This window comes from Notolepis coatsorum (genome assembly GCF_963971535.1).
Source record: "Notolepis coatsorum genome assembly, chromosome: 3".
Taxonomy (NCBI): Eukaryota; Metazoa; Chordata; class Actinopteri; order Aulopiformes; family Paralepididae; genus Notolepis; species Notolepis coatsorum.
The window spans coordinates 109834779-109860698 of NC_140167.1; the positions used below are offsets into that span (position 1 = coordinate 109834779).

General features: G+C 43.0%; 1 protein-coding gene across 1 annotated transcript in view; it reads right to left on the minus strand.

Moving 5' to 3' along the window:
- asmt (acetylserotonin O-methyltransferase) overlaps nucleotides 1-25920 on the minus strand; it is a gene marked incomplete at both ends in the record, with an annotated part of 71854 nt that overhangs the window by 20738 nt on the left and 25196 nt on the right. The window contains 2 exons of the mRNA XM_084311341.1: nucleotides 3429-3551; nucleotides 5594-5734. Coding sequence (XP_084167467.1) covers nucleotides 3429-3551; nucleotides 5594-5734 — 264 coding nt within the window. The remainder of the gene's footprint in view (nucleotides 1-3428; nucleotides 3552-5593; nucleotides 5735-25920) is intronic.

A 25920-nucleotide genomic window follows, 5' to 3' on the forward strand; every position in this document is an offset into this window, starting at 1 on the left:
GGATGTGCACCACGCAGGAGCAGAGAGAGTCTTCGCGGAGATCAGACGTCGTTATTGGATATTACAAGGGAGAGAAGCAGTACGGCGCTTCCAGCGAACCTGTCTAGACTGCCGTAAGTGGCGCGCGCAGCCCAGCATACCACGGATGGCTGACCTACCCCCCTGTCGCCTCCGAATCGGCGACAAGCCATTCCACTCCACAGGCATGGACTGTTTTGGCCCGTTGTATATAAAAAGAGGAAGAGGCACCGAGAAGCGGTGGGGTATTGTATTCAAATGCATGACCACCAGAGCGATACATATCGAGCTCCTTCCGACCATGAGCACAGACTCATTCCTTATGGCCTTCCGGAGATTCATATCACGGAAAGGACAACCGTCTACATTGTTGTCTGATCACGGGACCAACTTCAAAGGCGGAGAAAGAGAGCTGAGAGAGAGCTTCCAAGCTATGGGCCCAGAACTTAAGACCCACCTCGCTCCAGCCCAGGTTGACTTCCAGTTTAACCCCCCGAACGCACCCCACTTCGGTGGAACCTGGGAACGAGAAGTACGTTCTATAAAGACAGCCCTGTATGCCGTACTCGGAGCCCAGACTGTGGCAGAGGAAGTCCTAATGACAGTCCTCACGGAGATCGAGGGAGTATTGAACTCCAAACCCCTCGGTTACGTCTCCAGTGATGTAGCAGATGTCGACCCAGTCACCCCCAACACACTCCTAATGGGGCGGCTGGACCCCGCGCTACCCCAGACAATGTACAGGCCCGAAGAAGCGAACGGCCGAAGAATGTGGAGGTACAGCCAAGTACTAGCTGACAAGTTTTGGAGCAGCTTCCTACTTCACTACCTACCGTCTCTACAGACCCGCCAGAAGTGGGTAAAAGAGAGAGACAATTTGACAGAAGGAACAGTCGTCATGATAGTTGACCAGTCACTCCCCAGAGCTATGTGGCCGGCTGGCCGCGTAAGCAAAGTGATCACCGGTGCCGATGGCAAGGTCCGAGCAGCTGAAGTACTCGTCCAAGGGCGCACCTACACACGGCCCGTGGCGGGGCTCATAGAACTGCCCCGACTCCCAGATACTATCGATGATGACCATGACCCTATGACTTTGTGAGTTGACTGACCTTACAGCGGACCTTGAGTGGAAGACAGTGCGGTTAATCTGTCTCTGCTTAGCTAATTAGGTGGGACTAATTAGGGGGCGGCTGTTGTGAAGGATCAGATTAAACCGAATATGTATATTTATTTATATATATATATTTAATTGTATTTGTATATCGTTTGATATCCCCTGTATATTCCTTGTACAATATGCATTGAATATCCCCGTTTCTACTAAACAGCCCATAATAGTTTCATTCTACCATTGGACTAGAACCTGGCGCCAGGTTGCCATACCCCTAGGTTCAAGTTCAATCGTGCCGCCTAACATGTCGAGGCAGCCCCCGGTTCCGCGCAGTAATATGCCGGGCGAAATACGTGTGGTACTATTTGTTCATAGCGCATATATATATGACGCTCGTAAAGTAGAACTTTCTTTTAGTCCAGTTCTTTACCCTCCAACAGAGTGACAGACGCAAAAGCCTCCCCACGAAGCACGTGCGGTGTAGTAGGGCCTACTTGGCCCAGAATAGGCATTGAGATATCGTGTAGATTAATAGTTGAATGGTCATAGTTTGGCACCATACCGTCGAGTTGGACGTATTCTATTAAGCTAATAATAGTCTATTTATGTATGGTGCATCGTTCGGTTCGAGTTCTACAGTTATCAGTACCCCCATCGTTCCTGACGTTATCTGGACGCTTATCCAGGCTGGTCAGACCCCTAGTGGTGATTGCATCCGAGGAGCTCCGGGTCAAGAGCGACTGGACCTGTATATTGGATTACTCTACCCGACGACGGCGAGCCTTCCACGGCTCTTGGATTATGCTTTATGTGCTTTGATTATTCCATGGATAAAGGCCAACACTGTCGAGTGTTGGAATTACCCCCCGGAGAGGACTACAGGTGAGGCGGCGCTCTACACGTGAGGTCGCACCACGTCTCTCCGTTGTGGACCGGCAGATACCGTTCCACAGAGGGTCCAGCTGTGTTCGTCTACGGCCCGAGGTTCTGTGGGCACTGGGTCTAAGACTTTGGATTCTCCCAAGACACCGTCGGCCAGATGGGATACCGCCAGCGACTTCTCTAACCCCCCCCTCCTACTGTCTTACAACCAGCGGGACCCCCCCCCCCCCCCCCCCCTTAGTGTATCCAGCTATAATTATTTAAGTACTATCGCTATCGTTTCCTAAATATTCCAGGTTGTATACTTACTCCCTGCGCAACCAGAGATTGGACATTCAATGTTGATTTACCTACGAATACTCATTTGCCATAAAAGTGCATACTTAACATTTCAAATCATAAATGTAATTAAGTGAATATTGTGTACACCCTTTGCTGTATTAAATATTCGATTTGGTCCATTTGTGTTGGTTCGTTTCATCAGGTGGGAAAGTGTTCATCATACTTATATCTTGTACTGGGTGGCCAGAAGTTAAAGTACATGAGGTAGTGGTATTAAATATCATATCTAACAATACAGTCAGGGAATTGTACCCCTCAGCTACAATATGTATGTACTATGTATGTATGTAAATGTAAAAAAATAAATAATTTTTTTTTAAACGAAACGTAAGTATTTAGGGGTAGGGCCCGACAAACCTAGTGCTTCTTCCTAGCCCTTTTCGGACAATTGGACAATGCTGCAATAGCAGCTGGTAAAACTTTGCCGATTTATGGAATGACCATTGTTATGTGTCCAAAACCCGAAATAAAAAATAACTGAACTGTGTGTGTGTGTGTGTGTGTGTGTGTGTGTGTGTGTGTGTGTGTGTGTGTGTGTGTGTGTGTGTGTGTGTGTGTGTGTGTGTGTGTGTGTGTGTGTGTGTGTGTGTGTGTGTGTGTGTGTGTGTGTGTGTGTGTGTGTGTGTGTGTGTGTGTGAGCCTGGAATGGAATGGGGGACAGAGATAGAGGGAGAGACAGAGATAAAGAGGGAGAGTGTCTTTGTAATTGGGAACAGAGAGAGACAGAAAAAGAGTGAGAGAGAAAGAAAGTAAATAAAAAGCAATTCATCATTATAGTTAAGAAAGAAGAGGGGAGAGCGAGGCAAACAGACTGAGGAATCGGAGCAAAGAGAGAGAGAGAAAGACAGAGAGAGAGAGAGACAGAGAGAAAGACAGAGAGAAAGACAGAGAGAAAGAGAGAGACAGACAGCACCTTTGATCAAGAAGTCAAAGTATTTTCAAGTATTTTCTGGGATCAGCTGCATTGTAGGATTCAATCTCATTTCATGCCCCACCATACATACACACACCCACACCCACACACACACACCTCACTTTCTTACACATAGAAACCCTCAGGACCCAACACACACACCTGGTGTGCAGGCCTGGTAGACTTTGGTCAGTAGCTCTATACAGCACTGGTCTGTCCAGTCATGGAGGATCCTGGCCAGGATATAGAGGTCAGCTCTAGGCATGGGGTCTTTGAAGAAGTCTCCTATACACAAAGAAGCACACACACACACACGCACGCACACACACACGCACACACACGAACACACACACACACAGACATTATTTCAGCTCTTTGTGTTTTTATATCCAAGTTAAAACATTGCATAGCCAATATGACAGGGGCTGGGAAGACAGCCAATCGGATGTGACGATATTGGAATTGTGCATGTGCTCAATAATACCCACACCTTGATCTTGTGCTACTTTCTCTATTCAGAATTAGAATTAGAATTACATTATTATTCCCAAGTACTTAATTTTATGTACAGTATTTTATTTTTTTACATATACCAGTTTTGTCCTTTATATTGAACCCATCCTAGCTACTTAGGAGCAGCGAGCAACCACAGTCCAGCATCTGAGGACCAGCTCCAGTTCTAATGCCAGTGTCTTGGTCAGGGCTAACGGCAGGAGTATGTATTTGTATTCAGTATTACTATCTCATGGTAGACGGGACTACTGAACTATCACTTCCCTTCCCTCTGCAGCTGCTGCATGTATATGTAAAGTGCTATGTATAGCCCGCCTACTGCCCCCCGTAGTATTCACTGTGTAGGTCCTGTTGTGGGTTGTACCACTGGGTGTATAATCAACCATAATTGTTTTTCTCCATCTGTCCTTCTGATCTATGACAGGGTGCTTTTTGTCATCATCCTGCCTCGTGCTAATATTTAATGGGATAGTTAGGATCTCTGGACATTAAGTGGTATGCAATACTATGAAATATTAGTAGTATAGTTGATGCAATGCCATTAGCTTACTCACCCGAAGCTAATGGCAGTTCCGACCAAACGTTTTTAATTATGTACATCAAAGCACATAGTTGCTAAGCACATAAGCACTCGAGCATTGCCTATGCTTGATTCGTGATGGAATACCACCCAGCACATAGCAGTACATGAGACTGGGGCTATAGACCAACACATCACGTTACTCTACCACCCAGCACATAGCAGTACATGAGACTGGGGCTATAGACCAACACATCACGTTACTCTACCACCCAGCACATAGCAGTACATGAGACTGGGGCTATAGACCAACACATCACGTTACTCTACCACCCAGCACATAGCAGTACATGAGACTGGGGCTATAGACCAACACATCACGTTACTCTACCATCCAGCACATAGCAGTACATGAGACTGGGGCTATAGACCAACACATCACGTTACTCTACCATCCAGCACATAGCAGTACATGAGACTGGGGCTATAGACCAACACATCACGTTACTCTACCATCCAGCACATAGCAGTACATGAGACTGGGGCTATAGACCAACACATCACGTTACTCTACCATCCAGCATGCTCGAGGCATGCCGTTTTGTTCGAGGAAGTGCTCAAGGCCCCCCCCCCCCCCCCCCCCCCCACACCTGGCCCCCACCATTGTGTGTGTGTACCACTGAGTTGTTGATGTATCTCTCCGTCATTTACTGTAGAGCGTTTACATGCACATTCATATACAAGATACAAGCTAATATCCCTGTAAAGATCATAGACGGGATAAGATGTTTATTCACATTACTCTCACTCCCTTATACAGGAGTAAATAAAATATCTTAAGGATTACCATGGAAACAGAACTCGGACAGAGACCGCACAAAACCCAACAGGAAAGGGGAAAGGGTATTTACATGACTCTGTATCCTGGCTAATATCGGCATCATATTGGGGTTTCTCATAGTCGGGATATGGGAATGATATTAAATGAATGACTAAATAAATCATTTTAAAACTAAAGTCACTGACATTGTAAATACTGATCTGGGATCAGTGAAGAGGTCTCAATCTCAAAAGACTATCGTGGTCAAATAAAGGTTATAGATCATAGATAGATGGAATACTTGAGTATGCTGAATAATATCAGAATATTAATATGCATGTAAACTCAACCCATTGTCACTCAAATAAATGTACCATACATACATTGCATTTTGCGAGTAAAGTGCTTCTGATAGCGTACTGGTGAGTAATTGGGGCAGTCTGGAAGTGATTTAGGCCACATCTGATGAATCACCTTCGTGGAAGGATATTCTCTGGTCGCCCTCGGTTACAAAGTGTTCTCTAGACGTATGAACCACCTTGGGGAGGTCAAAGATTGTCACAGTGCATTCTGGGTAGGCCGACGTGCACTGTTTGGCCAAGGCTCCACTGCAGCCTAGAAAGATAGAGAGAAGAGAGAGATATGTAGATGAGAGAGAGATAGAGGGATAGAGACAGAGGGTAGAAAAAACGGGAGGAGGAGAAAGACATTAGAGGGGCAGAGACATGTGTAGACAGAGTGAAACAGAGACATGTGTAGACAGAGTGAGAGACACATGTAGACAGAGTGAAACAGAGACACATGTAGACAGAGTGAAACAGAGACACATGTAGAAAGAGTGAAACAGAGACACGTGTTGAAAGACTGAAACAGAGACATGTGTAGACAGAGTGAAACAGAGACACATGTAGACAGAGTGAAACAGAGACATGTGTAGACAGAGTGAAACAGAGACATGTGTAGACAGAGTGAAACAGAGACATGTGTAGACAGAGTGAAACAGAGACACATGTAGAAAGAGTGAAACAGAGACACGTGTTGAAAGACTGAAACAGAGACATGTGTAAACAGAGTGAAACAGAGACACATGTAGACAGAGTGAAACAGAGACATGTGTAGACAGAGTGAAACAGAGACATGTGTAGACAGAGTGAAACAGAGACATGTGTAGACAGAGTGAAACAGAGACACATGTAGACAGAGTGAAACAGAGACCTGTGTAGACAGAGTGAAACAGAGACACATGTAGACAGAGTGAAACAGAGACACATGTAGACAGAGTGAAACAGAGACACATGTAGACAGAGTGAAACAGAGACACATGTAGACACAGTGAAACAGAGACACAGGTAGACAGAGTGAAACAGAGATACAGGTAGACAGAGTGAAACATAGACATGTGTAGACAGAGTGAAACAGAGACACATGTAGACAGAGTGAAACAGAGACATGTGTAGACAGAGTGAAACAGAGACACATGTAGACAGAGTGAAACAGAGACACATGTAGACAGAGTGAAACATAGACATGTGTAGACAGAGTGAAACAGAGACACATGTAGACAGAGTGAAACAGAGACATGTGTAGACAGAGTGAAACAGAGACACATGTAGACAGAGTGAAACAGAGACATGTGTAGACAGAGTGAAACAGAGACATGTGTAGACAGAGTGAAACAGAGACATGTGTAGACAGAGTGAAACAGAGACACATGTAGACAGAGTGAAACAGAGACACATGTAGACAGAGTGAAACAGAGACACATGTAGACAGAGTGAAACAGAGACATGTGTAGACAGAGTGAAACAGAGATATGTGTAGACAGAGTGAAACAGAGACATGTGTAGACAGAGTGAAACAGAGACACATGTAGACAGAGTGAAACAGAGACACATGTAGACAGAGTGAAACAGAGACATGTGTAGACAGAGTGAAACAGAGACACATGTAGACAAGAGTGAAACAGAGACATGTGTAGACAGAGTGAAACAGAGACACATGTAGACAGAGTGAAACAAAGACACATGTAGACAGAGTGAAACAGAGACACATGTAGACAGAGTGAAACAGAGACACATGTAGACAGAGTGAAACAGAGACACATGTAGACAGAGTGAAACAGAGATATGTGTAGACAGAGTGAAACAGAGACACATGTAGACAGAGTGAAACAAAGATATGTGTAGACAGAGTGAAACAGAGACACATGTAGACAGAGTGAAACAGAGACATGTGTAGACAGAGTGAAACAGAGACACATGTAGACAGAGTGAAACAGAGACACATGTAGACAGAGTGAAACAGAGACACATGTAGACAGAGTGAAACAAAGATATGTGTAGACAGAGTGAAACAGAGACATGTGTAGACAGAGTGAAACAGAGACATGTGTAGACAGAGTGAAACAGAGACACATGTAGACAGAGTGAAACAGAGACACATGTAGACAGAGTGAAACAGAGACACATGTAGACAGAGTGAAACAGAGACACATGTAGACAGAGTGAAACAGAGACATGTGTAGACAGAGTGAAACAGAGACATGTGTAGACAGAGTGAAACAGAGACATGTGTAGACAGAGTGAAACAGAGACATGTGTAGACAGAGTGAAACAGAGACACATGTAGACAGAGTGAAACAGAGACATGTGTAGACAGAGTGAAACAGAGGCATATGTAGACAGAGTGAAACAGAGACACATGTAGACAGAGTGAAACAGAGACACATGTAGACAGAGTGAAACAGAGATATGTGTAGACAGAGTGAAACAGAGACACATGTAGACAGAGTGAAACAGAGACATGTGTAGACAGAGTGAAACAGAGACATGTGTAGACAGAGTGAAACAAAGATATGTGTAGACAGAGTGAAACAGAGACACATGTAGACAGAGTGAAACAGAGACACATGTAGACAGAGTGAAACAGAGACACATGTAGACAGAGTGAAACAGAGACACAGGTAGACAGAGTGAAACAGAGACACATGTAGACAGAGTGAAACAGAGACACATGTAGACAGAGTGAAACAGAGACACATGTAGACAGAGTGAAACAGAGACACATGTAGACAGAGTGAAACAGAGACACGTGTAGACAGAGTGAAACAGAGACACATGTAGACAGAGTGAAACAGAGACATATGTAGACAGAGTGAAACAGAGACACGTGTAGACAGAGTGAAACAGAGACACATGTAGATAGAGTGAAACAGAGACATGTGTAGACGGAGTGAAACAGAGACACGTGTAGACAGAGTAAAACAGAGACATGTGTAGACAGAGTGAAACAGAGACATGTGTAGACAGAGTGAAACAGAGACATGTGTAGACAGAGTGAAACAGAGACATGTGTAGACAGAGTGAAACAGAGACATGTGTAGACAGAGTGAAACAGAGACCCATGTAGACAGAGTGAAACAGAGCCATGTGTAGACAGAGTGAAACAGAGACATATGTAGACAGAGTGAACCAGAGACACATGTAGACAGAGTGAAACAGAGACACATGTAGACAGAGTGAAACAGAGACACAGGTAGACAGAGTGAAACAGAGACACATGTAGACAGAGTGAAACAGAGACACATGTAGACAGAGTGAAACAGAGACCTGTGTAGACAGAGTGAAACAGAGACACATGTAGACAGAGTGAAACAGAGACCTGTGTAGACAGAGTGAAACAGAGACATGTGTAGACAGAGTGAAACAGAGACACATGTAGACAGAGTGAAACAGAGACACATGTATACAGAGTGAAACAGAGACACATGTAGACAGAGTGAAACAGAGACATGTGTAGACAGAGTGAAACAGAGCCATGTGTAGACAGAGTGAAACAGAGACATGTGTAGACAGAGTGAAACAGAGACATGTGTAGACAGAGTGAAACAGAGACATGTGTAGACAGAGTGAAACAGAGACACATGTAGACAGAGTGAAACAGAGACACATGTAGACAGAGTGAAACAGAGACATGTGTAGACAGAGTGAAACAGAGCCATGTGTAGACAGAGTGAAACAGAGACATGTGTAGACAGAGTGAAACAGAGACATGTGTAGACAGAGTGAAACAGAGACACAGGTAGACAGAGTGAAACAGAGACACATGTAGACAGAGTGAAACAGAGACACATGTAGACAGAGTGAAACAGAGACCTGTGTAGACAGAGTGAAACAGAGATATGTGTAGACAGAGTGAAACAGAGACACATGTAGACAGAGTGAAACAGAGATATGTGTAGACAGAGTGAAACAGAGACACATGTAGACAGAGTGAAACAGAGACATGTGTAGACAGAGTGAAACAGAGACACGTGTAGACAGAGTGAAACAGAGACACATGTAGACAGAGTGAAACAGAGATATGTGTAGACAGAGTGAAACAGAGACACATGTAGACAGAGTGAAACAGAGACCTGTGTAGACAGAGTGAAACAGAGACATGTGTATACAGAGTGAAACAGAGACACATGTAGACAGAGTGAAACAGAGACACATGTAGACAGAGTGAAACAGAGACACATGTAGACAGAGTGAAACAGAGACATGTGTAGACAGAGTGAAACAGAGCCATGTGTAGACAGAGTGAAACAGAGACATGTGTAGACAGAGTGAAACAGAGACATGTGTAGACAGAGTGAAACAGAGACACATGTAGACAGAGTGAAACAGAGACACATGTAGACAGAGTGAAACAGAGACATGTGTAGACAGAGTGAAACAGAGCCATGTGTAGACAGAGTGAAACAGAGACATGTGTAGACAGAGTGAAACAGAGACATGTGTAGACAGAGTGAAACAGAGACACAGGTAGACAGAGTGAAACAGAGACACATGTAGACAGAGTGAAACAGAGACACATGTAGACAGAGTGAAACAGAGACCTGTGTAGACAGAGTGAAACAGAGATATGTGTAGACAGAGTGAAACAGAGACACATGTAGACAGAGTGAAACAGAGATATGTGTAGACAGAGTGAAACAGAGACACATGTAGACAGAGTGAAACAGAGACATGTGTAGACAGAGTGAAACAGAGACACGTGTAGACAGAGTGAAACAGAGACACATGTAGACAGAGTGAAACAGAGATATGTGTAGACAGAGTGAAACAGAGACACATGTAGACAGAGTGAAACAGAGACATGTGTAGACAGAGTGAAACAGAGACATGTGTAGACAGAGTGAAACAGAGACATGTGTAGACAGAGTGAAACAGAGACACATGTAGACAGAGTGAAACAGAGACACAGGTAGACAGAGTGAAACAGAGACACATGTAGACAGAGTGAAACAGAGACATGTGTAGACAGAGTGAAACAGAGACACATGTAGACAGAGTGAAACAGAGACACGTGTAGACAGAGTGAAACAGAGACATGTGTAGACAGAGTGAAACAGAGCCATGTGTAGACAGAGTGAAACAGAGACATGTGTAGACAGAGTGAAACAGAGACATGTGTAGACAGAGTGAAACAGAGACACAGGTAGACAGAGTGAAACAGAGACACATGTAGACAGAGTGAAACAGAGACACATGTAGACAGAGTGAAACAGAGACCTGTGTAGACAGAGTGAAACAGAGATATGTGTAGACAGAGTGAAACAGAGACACATGTAGACAGAGTGAAACAGAGATATGTGTAGACAGAGTGAAACAGAGACACATGTAGACAGAGTGAAACAGAGACATGTGTAGACAGAGTGAAACAGAGACACGTGTAGACAGAGTGAAACAGAGACACATGTAGACAGAGTGAAACATAGATATGTGTAGACAGAGTGAAACAGAGACACATGTAGACAGAGTGAAACAGAGACATGTGTAGACAGAGTGAAACAGAGACATGTGTAGACAGAGTGAAACAGAGACATGTGTAGACAGAGTGAAACAGAGACACATGTAGACAGAGTGAAACAGAGACACAGGTAGACAGAGTGAAACAAAGACACATGTAGACAGAGTGAAACAGAGACATGTGTAGACAGAGTGAAACAGAGACACAGGTAGACAGAGTGAAACAGAGACACATGTAGACAGAGTGAAACAGAGACACATGTAGACAGAGTGAAACAGAGACACATGTAGATAGAGTGAAACAGAGACACATGTAGACACAGTGAAACAGAGACACAGGTAGACAGAGTGAAACAGAGATACAGGTAGACAGAGTGAAACATAGACATGTGTAGACAGAGTGAAACAGAGACACATGTAGACAGAGTGAAACAGAGACATGTGTAGACAGAGTGAAACAGAGACACATGTAGACAGAGTGAAACAGAGACACATGTAGACAGAGTGAAACAGAGACACATGTAGACAGAGTGAAACAGAGACATGTGTAGACAGAGTGAAACAGAGACACATGTAGACAGAGTGAAACAGAGACACATGTAGACAGAGTGAAACAGAGACATGTGTAGACAGAGTGAAACAGAGACATGTGTAGACAGAGTGAAACAGAGACATGTGTAGACAGAGTGAAACAGAGACATGTGTAGACAGAGTGAAACAGAGACACATGTAGACAGAGTGAAACAGAGACACATGTAGACAGAGTGAAACAGAGACACATGTAGACAGAGTGAAACAGAGACATGTGTAGACAGAGTGAAACAGAGACATGTGTAGACAGAGTGAAACAGAGACATGTGTAGACAGAGTGAAACAGAGACACATGTAGACAGAGTGAAACAGAGACACATGTAGACAGAGTGAAATAGAGACATGTGTAGACAGAGTGAAACAGAGACACATGTAGACAAGAGTGAAACAGAGACATGTGTAGACAGAGTGAAACAGAGACACATGTAGACAGAGTGAAACAAAGACACATGTAGCCAGAGTGAAACAGAGACACATGTAGACAGAGTGAAACAGAGACACATGTAGACAGAGTGAAACAGAGACACATGTAGACAGAGTGAAACAGAGACACAGGTAGACAGAGTGAAACAGAGACACATGTAGACAGAGTGAAACAGAGACACATGTAGACAGAGTGAAACAGAGACCTGTGTAGACAGAGTGAAACAGAGATATGTGTAGACAGAGTGAAACAGAGACACATGTAGACAGAGTGAAACAGAGATATGTGTAGACAGAGTGAAACAGAGACACATGTAGACAGAGTGAAACAGAGACATGTGTAGACAGAGTGAAACAGAGACACGTGTAGACAGAGTGAAACAGAGACACATGTAGACAGAGTGAAACAGAGATATGTGTAGACAGAGTGAAACAGAGACACATGTAGACAGAGTGAAACAGAGACATGTGTAGACAGAGTGAAACAGAGACATGTGTAGACAGAGTGAAACAGAGACATGTGTAGACAGAGTGAAACAGAGACACATGTAGACAGAGTGAAACAGAGACACAGGTAGACAGAGTGAAACAGAGACACATGTAGAAAGAGTGAAACAGAGACATGTGTAGACAGAGTGAAACAGAGACACAGGTAGACAGAGTGAAACAGAGACACATGTAGACAGAGTGAAACAGAGACACATGTAGACAGAGTGAAACAGAGACACATGTAGACAGAGTGAAACAGAGACACATGTAGACACAGTGAAACAGAGACACAGGTAGACAGAGTGAAACAGAGATACAGGTAGACAGAGTGAAACATAGACATGTGTAGACAGAGTGAAACAGAGACACATGTAGACAGAGTGAAACAGAGACATGTGTAGACAGAGTGAAACAGAGACACATGTAGACAGAGTGAAACAGAGACACATGTAGACAGAGTGAAACATAGACATGTGTAGACAGAGTGAAACAGAGACACATGTAGACAGAGTGAAACAGAGACATGTGTAGACAGAGTGAAACAGAGACACATGTAGACAGAGTGAAACAGAGACATGTGTAGACAGAGTGAAACAGAGACATGTGTAGACAGAGTGAAACAGAGACATGTGTAGACAGAGTGAAACAGAGACATGTGTAGACAGAGTGAAACAGAGACACATGTAGACAGAGTGAAACAGAGACACATGTAGACAGAGTGAAACAGAGACACATGTAGACAGAGTGAAACAGAGACATGTGTAGACAGAGTGAAACAGAGACATGTGTAGACAGAGTGAAACAGAGACATGTGTAGACAGAGTGAAACAGAGACACATGTAGACAAGAGTGAAACAGAGACATGTGTAGACAGAGTGAAACAGAGACACATGTAGACAGAGTGAAACAAAGACACATGTAGCCAGAGTGAAACAGAGACACATGTAGACAGAGTGAAACAGAGACACATGTAGACAGAGTGAAACAGAGATATGTGTAGACAGAGTGAAACAGAGACACATGTAGACAGAGTGAAACAGAGACCTGTGTAGACAGAGTGAAACAGAGACATGTGTATACAGAGTGAAACAGAGACACATGTAGACAGAGTGAAACAGAGACACATGTAGACAGAGTGAAACAGAGACACATGTAGACAGAGTGAAACAGAGACATGTGTAGACAGAGTGAAACAGAGCCATGTGTAGACAGAGTGAAACAGAGACATGTGTAGACAGAGTGAAACAGAGACATGTGTAGACAGAGTGAAACAGAGACACATGTAGACAGAGTGAAACAGAGACACATGTAGACAGAGTGAAACAGAGACATGTGTAGACAGAGTGAAACAGAGCCATGTGTAGACAGAGTGAAACAGAGACATGTGTAGACAGAGTGAAACAGAGACATGTGTAGACAGAGTGAAACAGAGACACAGGTAGACAGAGTGAAACAGAGACACATGTAGACAGAGTGAAACAGAGACACATGTAGACAGAGTGAAACAGAGACCTGTGTAGACAGAGTGAAACAGAGATATGTGTAGACAGAGTGAAACAGAGACACATGTAGACAGAGTGAAACAGAGATATGTGTAGACAGAGTGAAACAGAGACACATGTAGACAGAGTGAAACAGAGACATGTGTAGACAGAGTGAAACAGAGACACGTGTAGACAGAGTGAAACAGAGACACATGTAGACAGAGTGAAACAGAGATATGTGTAGACAGAGTGAAACAGAGACACATGTAGACAGAGTGAAACAGAGACATGTGTAGACAGAGTGAAACAGAGACATGTGTAGACAGAGTGAAACAGAGACATGTGTAGACAGAGTGAAACAGAGACACATGTAGACAGAGTGAAACAGAGACACAGGTAGACAGAGTGAAACAGAGACACATGTAGACAGAGTGAAACAGAGACATGTGTAGACAGAGTGAAACAGAGACACATGTAGACAGAGTGAAACAGAGACACGTGTAGACAGAGTGAAACAGAGACATGTGTAGACAGAGTGAAACAGAGCCATGTGTAGACAGAGTGAAACAGAGACATGTGTAGACAGAGTGAAACAGAGACATGTGTAGACAGAGTGAAACAGAGACACAGGTAGACAGAGTGAAACAGAGACACATGTAGACAGAGTGAAACAGAGACACATGTAGACAGAGTGAAACAGAGACCTGTGTAGACAGAGTGAAACAGAGATATGTGTAGACAGAGTGAAACAGAGACACATGTAGACAGAGTGAAACAGAGATATGTGTAGACAGAGTGAAACAGAGACACATGTAGACAGAGTGAAACAGAGACATGTGTAGACAGAGTGAAACAGAGACACGTGTAGACAGAGTGAAACAGAGACACATGTAGACAGAGTGAAACATAGATATGTGTAGACAGAGTGAAACAGAGACACATGTAGACAGAGTGAAACAGAGACATGTGTAGACAGAGTGAAACAGAGACATGTGTAGACAGAGTGAAACAGAGACATGTGTAGACAGAGTGAAACAGAGACACATGTAGACAGAGTGAAACAGAGACACAGGTAGACAGAGTGAAACAAAGACACATGTAGACAGAGTGAAACAGAGACATGTGTAGACAGAGTGAAACAGAGACACAGGTAGACAGAGTGAAACAGAGACACATGTAGACAGAGTGAAACAGAGACACATGTAGACAGAGTGAAACAGAGACACATGTAGATAGAGTGAAACAGAGACACATGTAGACACAGTGAAACAGAGACACAGGTAGACAGAGTGAAACAGAGATACAGGTAGACAGAGTGAAACATAGACATGTGTAGACAGAGTGAAACAGAGACACATGTAGACAGAGTGAAACAGAGACATGTGTAGACAGAGTGAAACAGAGACACATGTAGACAGAGTGAAACAGAGACACATGTAGACAGAGTGAAACAGAGACACATGTAGACAGAGTGAAACAGAGACATGTGTAGACAGAGTGAAACAGAGACACATGTAGACAGAGTGAAACAGAGACACATGTAGACAGAGTGAAACAGAGACATGTGTAGACAGAGTGAAACAGAGACATGTGTAGACAGAGTGAAACAGAGACATGTGTAGACAGAGTGAAACAGAGACATGTGTAGACAGAGTGAAACAGAGACACATGTAGACAGAGTGAAACAGAGACACATGTAGACAGAGTGAAACAGAGACACATGTAGACAGAGTGAAACAGAGACATGTGTAGACAGAGTGAAACAGAGACATGTGTAGACAGAGTGAAACAGAGACATGTGTAGACAGAGTGAAACAGAGACACATGTAGACAGAGTGAAACAGAGACACATGTAGACAGAGTGAAATAGAGACATGTGTAGACAGAGTGAAACAGAGACACATGTAGACAAGAGTGAAACAGAGACATGTGTAGACAGAGTGAAACAGAGACACATGTAGACAGAGTGAAACAAAGACACATGTAGCCAGAGTGAAACAGAGACACATGTAGACAGAGTGAAACAGAGACACATGTAGACAGAGTGAAACAGAGACACATGTAGACAGAGTGAAACAGAGACACAGGTAGACAGAGTGAAACAGAGACACATGTAGACAGAGTGAAACAGAGACACATGTAGACAGAGTGAAACAGAGACCTGTGTAGACAGAGTGAAACAGAGATATGTGTAGACAGAGTGAAACAGAGACACATGTAGACAGAGTGAAACAGAGATATGTGTAGACAGAGTGAAACAGAGACACATGTAGACAGAGTGAAACAGAGACATGTGTAGACAGAGTGAAACAGAGACACGTGTAGACAGAGTGAAACAGAGACACATGTAGACAGAGTGAAACAGAGATATGTGTAGACAGAGTGAAACAGAGACACATGTAGACAGAGTGAAACAGAGACATGTGTAGACAGAGTGAAACAGAGACATGTGTAGACAGAGTGAAACAGAGACATGTGTAGACAGAGTGAAACAGAGACACATGTAGACAGAGTGAAACAGAGACACAGGTAGACAGAGTGAAACAGAGACACATGTAGAAAGAGTGAAACAGAGACATGTGTAGACAGAGTGAAACAGAGACACAGGTAGACAGAGTGAAACAGAGACACATGTAGACAGAGTGAAACAGAGACACATGTAGACAGAGTGAAACAGAGACACATGTAGACAGAGTGAAACAGAGACACATGTAGACACAGTGAAACAGAGACACAGGTAGACAGAGTGAAACAGAGATACAGGTAGACAGAGTGAAACATAGACATGTGTAGACAGAGTGAAACAGAGACACATGTAGACAGAGTGAAACAGAGACATGTGTAGACAGAGTGAAACAGAGACACATGTAGACAGAGTGAAACAGAGACACATGTAGACAGAGTGAAACATAGACATGTGTAGACAGAGTGAAACAGAGACACATGTAGACAGAGTGAAACAGAGACATGTGTAGACAGAGTGAAACAGAGACACATGTAGACAGAGTGAAACAGAGACATGTGTAGACAGAGTGAAACAGAGACATGTGTAGACAGAGTGAAACAGAGACATGTGTAGACAGAGTGAAACAGAGACATGTGTAGACAGAGTGAAACAGAGACACATGTAGACAGAGTGAAACAGAGACACATGTAGACAGAGTGAAACAGAGACACATGTAGACAGAGTGAAACAGAGACATGTGTAGACAGAGTGAAACAGAGACATGTGTAGACAGAGTGAAACAGAGACATGTGTAGACAGAGTGAAACAGAGACACATGTAGACAAGAGTGAAACAGAGACATGTGTAGACAGAGTGAAACAGAGACACATGTAGACAGAGTGAAACAAAGACACATGTAGCCAGAGTGAAACAGAGACACATGTAGACAGAGTGAAACAGAGACACATGTAGACAGAGTGAAACAGAGACACATGTAGACAGAGTGAAACAGAGACACAGGTAGACAGAGTGAAACAGAGACACATGTAGACAGAGTGAAACAGAGACACATGTAGACAGAGTGAAACAGAGACCTGTGTAGACAGAGTGAAACAGAGATATGTGTAGACAGAGTGAAACAGAGACACATGTAGACAGAGTGAAACAGAGATATGTGTAGACAGAGTGAAACAGAGACACATGTAGACAGAGTGAAACAGAGACATGTGTAGACAGAGTGAAACAGAGACACGTGTAGACAGAGTGAAACAGAGACACATGTAGACAGAGTGAAACAGAGATATGTGTAGACAGAGTGAAACAGAGACACATGTAGACAGAGTGAAACAGAGACATGTGTAGACAGAGTGAAACAGAGACATGTGTAGACAGAGTGAAACAGAGACATGTGTAGACAGAGTGAAACAGAGACACATGTAGACAGAGTGAAACAGAGACACAGGTAGACAGAGTGAAACAGAGACACATGTAGAAAGAGTGAAACAGAGACATGTGTAGACAGAGTGAAACAGAGACACAGGTAGACAGAGTGAAACAGAGACACATGTAGACAGAGTGAAACAGAGACACATGTAGACAGAGTGAAACAGAGACACATGTAGACAGAGTGAAACAGAGACACATGTAGACACAGTGAAACAGAGACACAGGTAGACAGAGTGAAACAGAGATACAGGTAGACAGAGTGAAACATAGACATGTGTAGACAGAGTGAAACAGAGACACATGTAGACAGAGTGAAACAGAGACATGTGTAGACAGAGTGAAACAGAGACACATGTAGACAGAGTGAAACAGAGACACATGTAGACAGAGTGAAACATAGACATGTGTAGACAGAGTGAAACAGAGACACATGTAGACAGAGTGAAACAGAGACATGTGTAGACAGAGTGAAACAGAGACACATGTAGACAGAGTGAAACAGAGACATGTGTAGACAGAGTGAAACAGAGACATGTGTAGACAGAGTGAAACAGAGACATGTGTAGACAGAGTGAAACAGAGACATGTGTAGACAGAGTGAAACAGAGACACATGTAGACAGAGTGAAACAGAGACACATGTAGACAGAGTGAAACAGAGACACATGTAGACAGAGTGAAACAGAGACATGTGTAGACAGAGTGAAACAGAGACATGTGTAGACAGAGTGAAACAGAGACATGTGTAGACAGAGTGAAACAGAGACACATGTAGACAGAGTGAAACAGAGACACATGTAGACAGAGTGAAACAGAGACATGTGTAGACAGAGTGAAACAGAGACACATGTAGACAAGAGTGAAACAGAGACATGTGTAGACAGAGTGAAACAGAGACACATGTAGACAGAGTGAAACAAAGACACATGTAGACAGAGTGAAACAGAGACACATGTAGACAGAGTGAAACAGAGACACATGTAGACAGAGTGAAACAGAGACACATGTAGACAGAGTGAAACAGAGATATGTGTAGACAGAGTGAAACAGAGACACATGTAGACAGAGTGAAACAAAGATATGTGTAGACAGAGTGAAACAGAGACACGTGTAGACAGAGTGAAACAGAGACACATGTAGACAGAGTGAAACAGAGACACATGTAGACAGAGTGAAACAGAGACACATGTAGACAGAGTGAAACAGAGACACATGTAGACAGAGTGAAACAAAGATATGTGTAGACAGAGTGAAACAGAGACATGTGTAGACAGAGTGAAACAGAGACATGTGTAGACAGAGTGAAACAGAGACACATGTAGACAGAGTGAAACAGAGACACATGTAGACAGAGTGAAACAGAGACACATGTAGACAGAGTGAAACAGAGACACATGTAGACAGAGTGAAACAGAGACACATGTAGACAGAGTGAAACAGAGATATGTGTAGACAGAGTGAAACAGAGACACATGTAGACAGAGTGAAACAGAGACATGTGTAGACAGAGTGAAACAGAGACACATGTAGACAGAGTGAAACAAAGATATGTGTAGACAGAGTGAAACAGAGACACGTGTAGACAGAGTGAAACAGAGACACATGTAGACAGAGTGAAACAGAGACACATGTAGACAGAGTGAAACAGAGACACATGTAGACAGAGTGAAACAGAGACACATGTAGACAGAGTGAAACAAAGATATGTGTAGACAGAGTGAAACAGAGACATGTGTAGACAGAGTGAAACAGAGACATGTGTAGACAGAGTGAAACAGAGACACATGTAGACAGAGTGAAACAGAGACACATGTAGACAGAGTGAAACAGAGACACATGTAGACAGAGTGAAACAGAGACACATGTAGACAGAGTGAAACAGAGACATGTGTAGACAGAGTGAAACAGAGACATGTGTAGACAGAGTGAAACAGAGACATGTGTAGACAGAGTGAAACAGAGACATGTGTAGACAGAGTGAAACAGAGACACATGTAGACAGAGTGAAACAGAGACATGTGTAGACAGAGTGAAACAGAGACATATGTAGACAGAGTGAAACAGAGACACATGTAGACAGAGTGAAACAGAGACACATGTAGACAGAGTGAAACAGAGATATGTGTAGACAGAGTGAAACAGAGACACATGTAGACAGAGTGAAACAGAGACATGTGTAGACAGAGTGAAACAGAGACATGTGTAGACAGAGTGAAACAAAGATATGTGTAGACAGAGTGAAACAGAGACACATGTAGACAGAGTGAAACAGAGACATGTGTAGACAGAGTGAAACAGAGACACATGTAGACAGAGTGAAACAGAGACACAGGTAGACAGAGTGAAACAGAGACACATGTAGAAAGAGTGAAACAGAGACATGTGTAGACAGAGTGAAACAGAGACACAGGTAGACAGAGTGAAACAGAGACACATGTAGACAGAGTGAAACAGAGACACATGTAGACAGAGTGAAACAGAGACACATGTAGACAGAGTGAAACAGAGACACATGTAGACACAGTGAAACAGAGACACAGGTAGACAGAGTGAAACAGAGATACAGGTAGACAGAGTGAAACATAGACATGTGTAGACAGAGTGAAACAGAGACACATGTAGACAGAGTGAAACAGAGACATGTGTAGACAGAGTGAAACAGAGACACATGTAGACAGAGTGAAACAGAGACACATGTAGACAGAGTGAAACATAGACATGTGTAGACAGAGTGAAACAGAGACACATGTAGACAGAGTGAAACAGAGACATGTGTAGACAGAGTGAAACAGAGACACATGTAGACAGAGTGAAACAGAGACATGTGTAGACAGAGTGAAACAGAGACATGTGTAGACAGAGTGAAACAGAGACATGTGTAGACAGAGTGAAACAGAGACATGTGTAGACAGAGTGAAACAGAGACACATGTAGACAGAGTGAAACAGAGACACATGTAGACAGAGTGAAACAGAGACACATGTAGACAGAGTGAAACAGAGACATGTGTAGACAGAGTGAAACAGAGACATGTGTAGACAGAGTGAAACAGAGACATGTGTAGACAGAGTGAAACAGAGACACATGTAGACAGAGTGAAACAGAGACACATGTAGACAGAGTGAAACAGAGACATGTGTAGACAGAGTGAAACAGAGACACATGTAGACAAGAGTGAAACAGAGACATGTGTAGACAGAGTGAAACAGAGACACATGTAGACAGAGTGAAACAAAGACACATGTAGACAGAGTGAAACAGAGACACATGTAGACAGAGTGAAACAGAGACACATGTAGACAGAGTGAAACAGAGACACATGTAGACAGAGTGAAACAGAGATATGTGTAGACAGAGTGAAACAGAGACACAGGTAGACAGAGTGAAACAGAGACACATGTAGACAGAGTGAAACAGAGACACATGTAGACAGAGTGAAACAGAGACCTGTGTAGACAGAGTGAAACAGAGATATGTGTAGACAGAGTGAAACAGAGACACATGTAGACAGAGTGAAACAGAGATATGTGTAGACAGAGTGAAACAGAGACACATGTAGACAGAGTGAAACAGAGACATGTGTAGACAGAGTGAAACAGAGACACGTGTAGACAGAGTGAAACAGAGACACATGTAGACAGAGTGAAACAGAGATATGTGTAGACAGAGTGAAACAGAGACACATGTAGACAGAGTGAAACAGAGACATGTGTAGACAGAGTGAAACAGAGACATGTGTAGACAGAGTGAAACAGAGACATGTGTAGACAGAGTGAAACAGAGACACATGTAGACAGAGTGAAACAGAGACACAGGTAGACAGAGTGAAACAGAGACACATGTAGAAAGAGTGAAACAGAGACATGTGTAGACAGAGTGAAACAGAGACACAGGTAGACAGAGTGAAACAGAGACACATGTAGACAGAGTGAAACAGAGACACATGTAGACAGAGTGAAACAGAGACACATGTAGACAGAGTGAAACAGAGACACATGTAGACACAGTGAAACAGAGACACAGGTAGACAGAGTGAAACAGAGATACAGGTAGACAGAGTGAAACATAGACATGTGTAGACAGAGTGAAACAGAGACACATGTAGACAGAGTGAAACAGAGACATGTGTAGACAGAGTGAAACAGAGACACATGTAGACAGAGTGAAACAGAGACACATGTAGACAGAGTGAAACATAGACATGTGTAGACAGAGTGAAACAGAGACACATGTAGACAGAGTGAAACAGAGACATGTGTAGACAGAGTGAAACAGAGACACATGTAGACAGAGTGAAACAGAGACATGTGTAGACAGAGTGAAACAGAGACATGTGTAGACAGAGTGAAACAGAGACATGTGTAGACAGAGTGAAACAGAGACATGTGTAGACAGAGTGAAACAGAGACACATGTAGACAGAGTGAAACAGAGACACATGTAGACAGAGTGAAACAGAGACACATGTAGACAGAGTGAAACAGAGACATGTGTAGACAGAGTGAAACAGAGACATGTGTAGACAGAGTGAAACAGAGACATGTGTAGACAGAGTGAAACAGAGACACATGTAGACAAGAGTGAAACAGAGACATGTGTAGACAGAGTGAAACAGAGACACATGTAGACAGAGTGAAACAAAGACACATGTAGCCAGAGTGAAACAGAGACACATGTAGACAGAGTGAAACAGAGACACATGTAGACAGAGTGAAACAGAGACACATGTAGACAGAGTGAAACAGAGACACAGGTAGACAGAGTGAAACAGAGACACATGTAGACAGAGTGAAACAGAGACACATGTAGACAGAGTGAAACAGAGACCTGTGTAGACAGAGTGAAACAGAGATATGTGTAGACAGAGTGAAACAGAGACACATGTAGACAGAGTGAAACAGAGATATGTGTAGACAGAGTGAAACAGAGACACATGTAGACAGAGTGAAACAGAGACATGTGTAGACAGAGTGAAACAGAGACACGTGTAGACAGAGTGAAACAGAGACACATGTAGACAGAGTGAAACAGAGATATGTGTAGACAGAGTGAAACAGAGACACATGTAGACAGAGTGAAACAGAGACATGTGTAGACAGAGTGAAACAGAGACATGTGTAGACAGAGTGAAACAGAGACATGTGTAGACAGAGTGAAACAGAGACACATGTAGACAGAGTGAAACAGAGACACAGGTAGACAGAGTGAAACAGAGACACATGTAGAAAGAGTGAAACAGAGACATGTGTAGACAGAGTGAAACAGAGACACAGGTAGACAGAGTGAAACAGAGACACATGTAGACAGAGTGAAACAGAGACACATGTAGACAGAGTGAAACAGAGACACATGTAGACAGAGTGAAACAGAGACACATGTAGACACAGTGAAACAGAGACACAGGTAGACAGAGTGAAACAGAGATACAGGTAGACAGAGTGAAACATAGACATGTGTAGACAGAGTGAAACAGAGACACATGTAGACAGAGTGAAACAGAGACATGTGTAGACAGAGTGAAACAGAGACACATGTAGACAGAGTGAAACAGAGACACATGTAGACAGAGTGAAACATAGACATGTGTAGACAGAGTGAAACAGAGACACATGTAGACAGAGTGAAACAGAGACATGTGTAGACAGAGTGAAACAGAGACACATGTAGACAGAGTGAAACAGAGACATGTGTAGACAGAGTGAAACAGAGACATGTGTAGACAGAGTGAAACAGAGACATGTGTAGACAGAGTGAAACAGAGACATGTGTAGACAGAGTGAAACAGAGACACATGTAGACAGAGTGAAACAGAGACACATGTAGACAGAGTGAAACAGAGACACATGTAGACAGAGTGAAACAGAGACATGTGTAGACAGAGTGAAACAGAGACATGTGTAGACAGAGTGAAACAGAGACATGTGTAGACAGAGTGAAACAGAGACACATGTAGACAGAGTGAAACAGAGACACATGTAGACAGAGTGAAACAGAGACATGTGTAGACAGAGTGAAACAGAGACACATGTAGACAAGAGTGAAACAGAGACATGTGTAGACAGAGTGAAACAGAGACACATGTAGACAGAGTGAAACAAAGACACATGTAGACAGAGTGAAACAGAGACACATGTAGACAGAGTGAAACAGAGACACATGTAGACAGAGTGAAACAGAGACACATGTAGACAGAGTGAAACAGAGATATGTGTAGACAGAGTGAAACAGAGACACATGTAGACAGAGTGAAACAAAGATATGTGTAGACAGAGTGAAACAGAGACACGTGTAGACAGAGTGAAACAGAGACACATGTAGACAGAGTGAAACAGAGACACATGTAGACAGAGTGAAACAGAGACACATGTAGACAGAGTGAAACAGAGACACATGTAGACAGAGTGAAACAAAGATATGTGTAGACAGAGTGAAACAGAGACATGTGTAGACAGAGTGAAACAGAGACATGTGTAGACAGAGTGAAACAGAGACACATGTAGACAGAGTGAAACAGAGACACATGTAGACAGAGTGAAACAGAGACACATGTAGACAGAGTGAAACAGAGACACATGTAGACAGAGTGAAACAGAGACACATGTAGACAGAGTGAAACAGAGATATGTGTAGACAGAGTGAAACAGAGACACATGTAGACAGAGTGAAACAGAGACATGTGTAGACAGAGTGAAACAGAGACACATGTAGACAGAGTGAAACAAAGATATGTGTAGACAGAGTGAAACAGAGACACGTGTAGACAGAGTGAAACAGAGACACATGTAGACAGAGTGAAACAGAGACACATGTAGACAGAGTGAAACAGAGACACATGTAGACAGAGTGAAACAGAGACACATGTAGACAGAGTGAAACAAAGATATGTGTAGACAGAGTGAAACAGAGACATGTGTAGACAGAGTGAAACAGAGACATGTGTAGACAGAGTGAAACAGAGACACATGTAGACAGAGTGAAACAGAGACACATGTAGACAGAGTGAAACAGAGACACATGTAGACAGAGTGAAACAGAGACACATGTAGACAGAGTGAAACAGAGACATGTGTAGACAGAGTGAAACAGAGACATGTGTAGACAGAGTGAAACAGAGACATGTGTAGACAGAGTGAAACAGAGACATGTGTAGACAGAGTGAAACAGAGACACATGTAGACAGAGTGAAACAGAGACATGTGTAGACAGAGTGAAACAGAGACATATGTAGACAGAGTGAAACAGAGACACATGTAGACAGAGTGAAACAGAGACACATGTAGACAGAGTGAAACAGAGATATGTGTAGACAGAGTGAAACAGAGACACATGTAGACAGAGTGAAACAGAGACATGTGTAGACAGAGTGAAACAGAGACATGTGTAGACAGAGTGAAACAAAGATATGTGTAGACAGAGTGAAACAGAGACACATGTAGACAGAGTGAAACAGAGACATGTGTAGACAGAGTGAAACAGAGACACATGTAGACAGAGTGAAACAGAGACACAGGTAGACAGAGTGAAACAGAGACACATGTAGAAAGAGTGAAACAGAGACATGTGTAGACAGAGTGAAACAGAGACACAGGTAGACAGAGTGAAACAGAGACACATGTAGACAGAGTGAAACAGAGACACATGTAGACAGAGTGAAACAGAGACACATGTAGACAGAGTGAAACAGAGACACATGTAGACACAGTGAAACAGAGACACAGGTAGACAGAGTGAAACAGAGATACAGGTAGACAGAGTGAAACATAGACATGTGTAGACAGAGTGAAACAGAGACACATGTAGACAGAGTGAAACAGAGACATGTGTAGACAGAGTGAAACAGAGACACATGTAGACAGAGTGAAACAGAGACACATGTAGACAGAGTGAAACATAGACATGTGTAGACAGAGTGAAACAGAGACACATGTAGACAGAGTGAAACAGAGACATGTGTAGACAGAGTGAAACAGAGACACATGTAGACAGAGTGAAACAGAGACATGTGTAGACAGAGTGAAACAGAGACATGTGTAGACAGAGTGAAACAGAGACATGTGTAGACAGAGTGAAACAGAGACATGTGTAGACAGAGTGAAACAGAGACACATGTAGACAGAGTGAAACAGAGA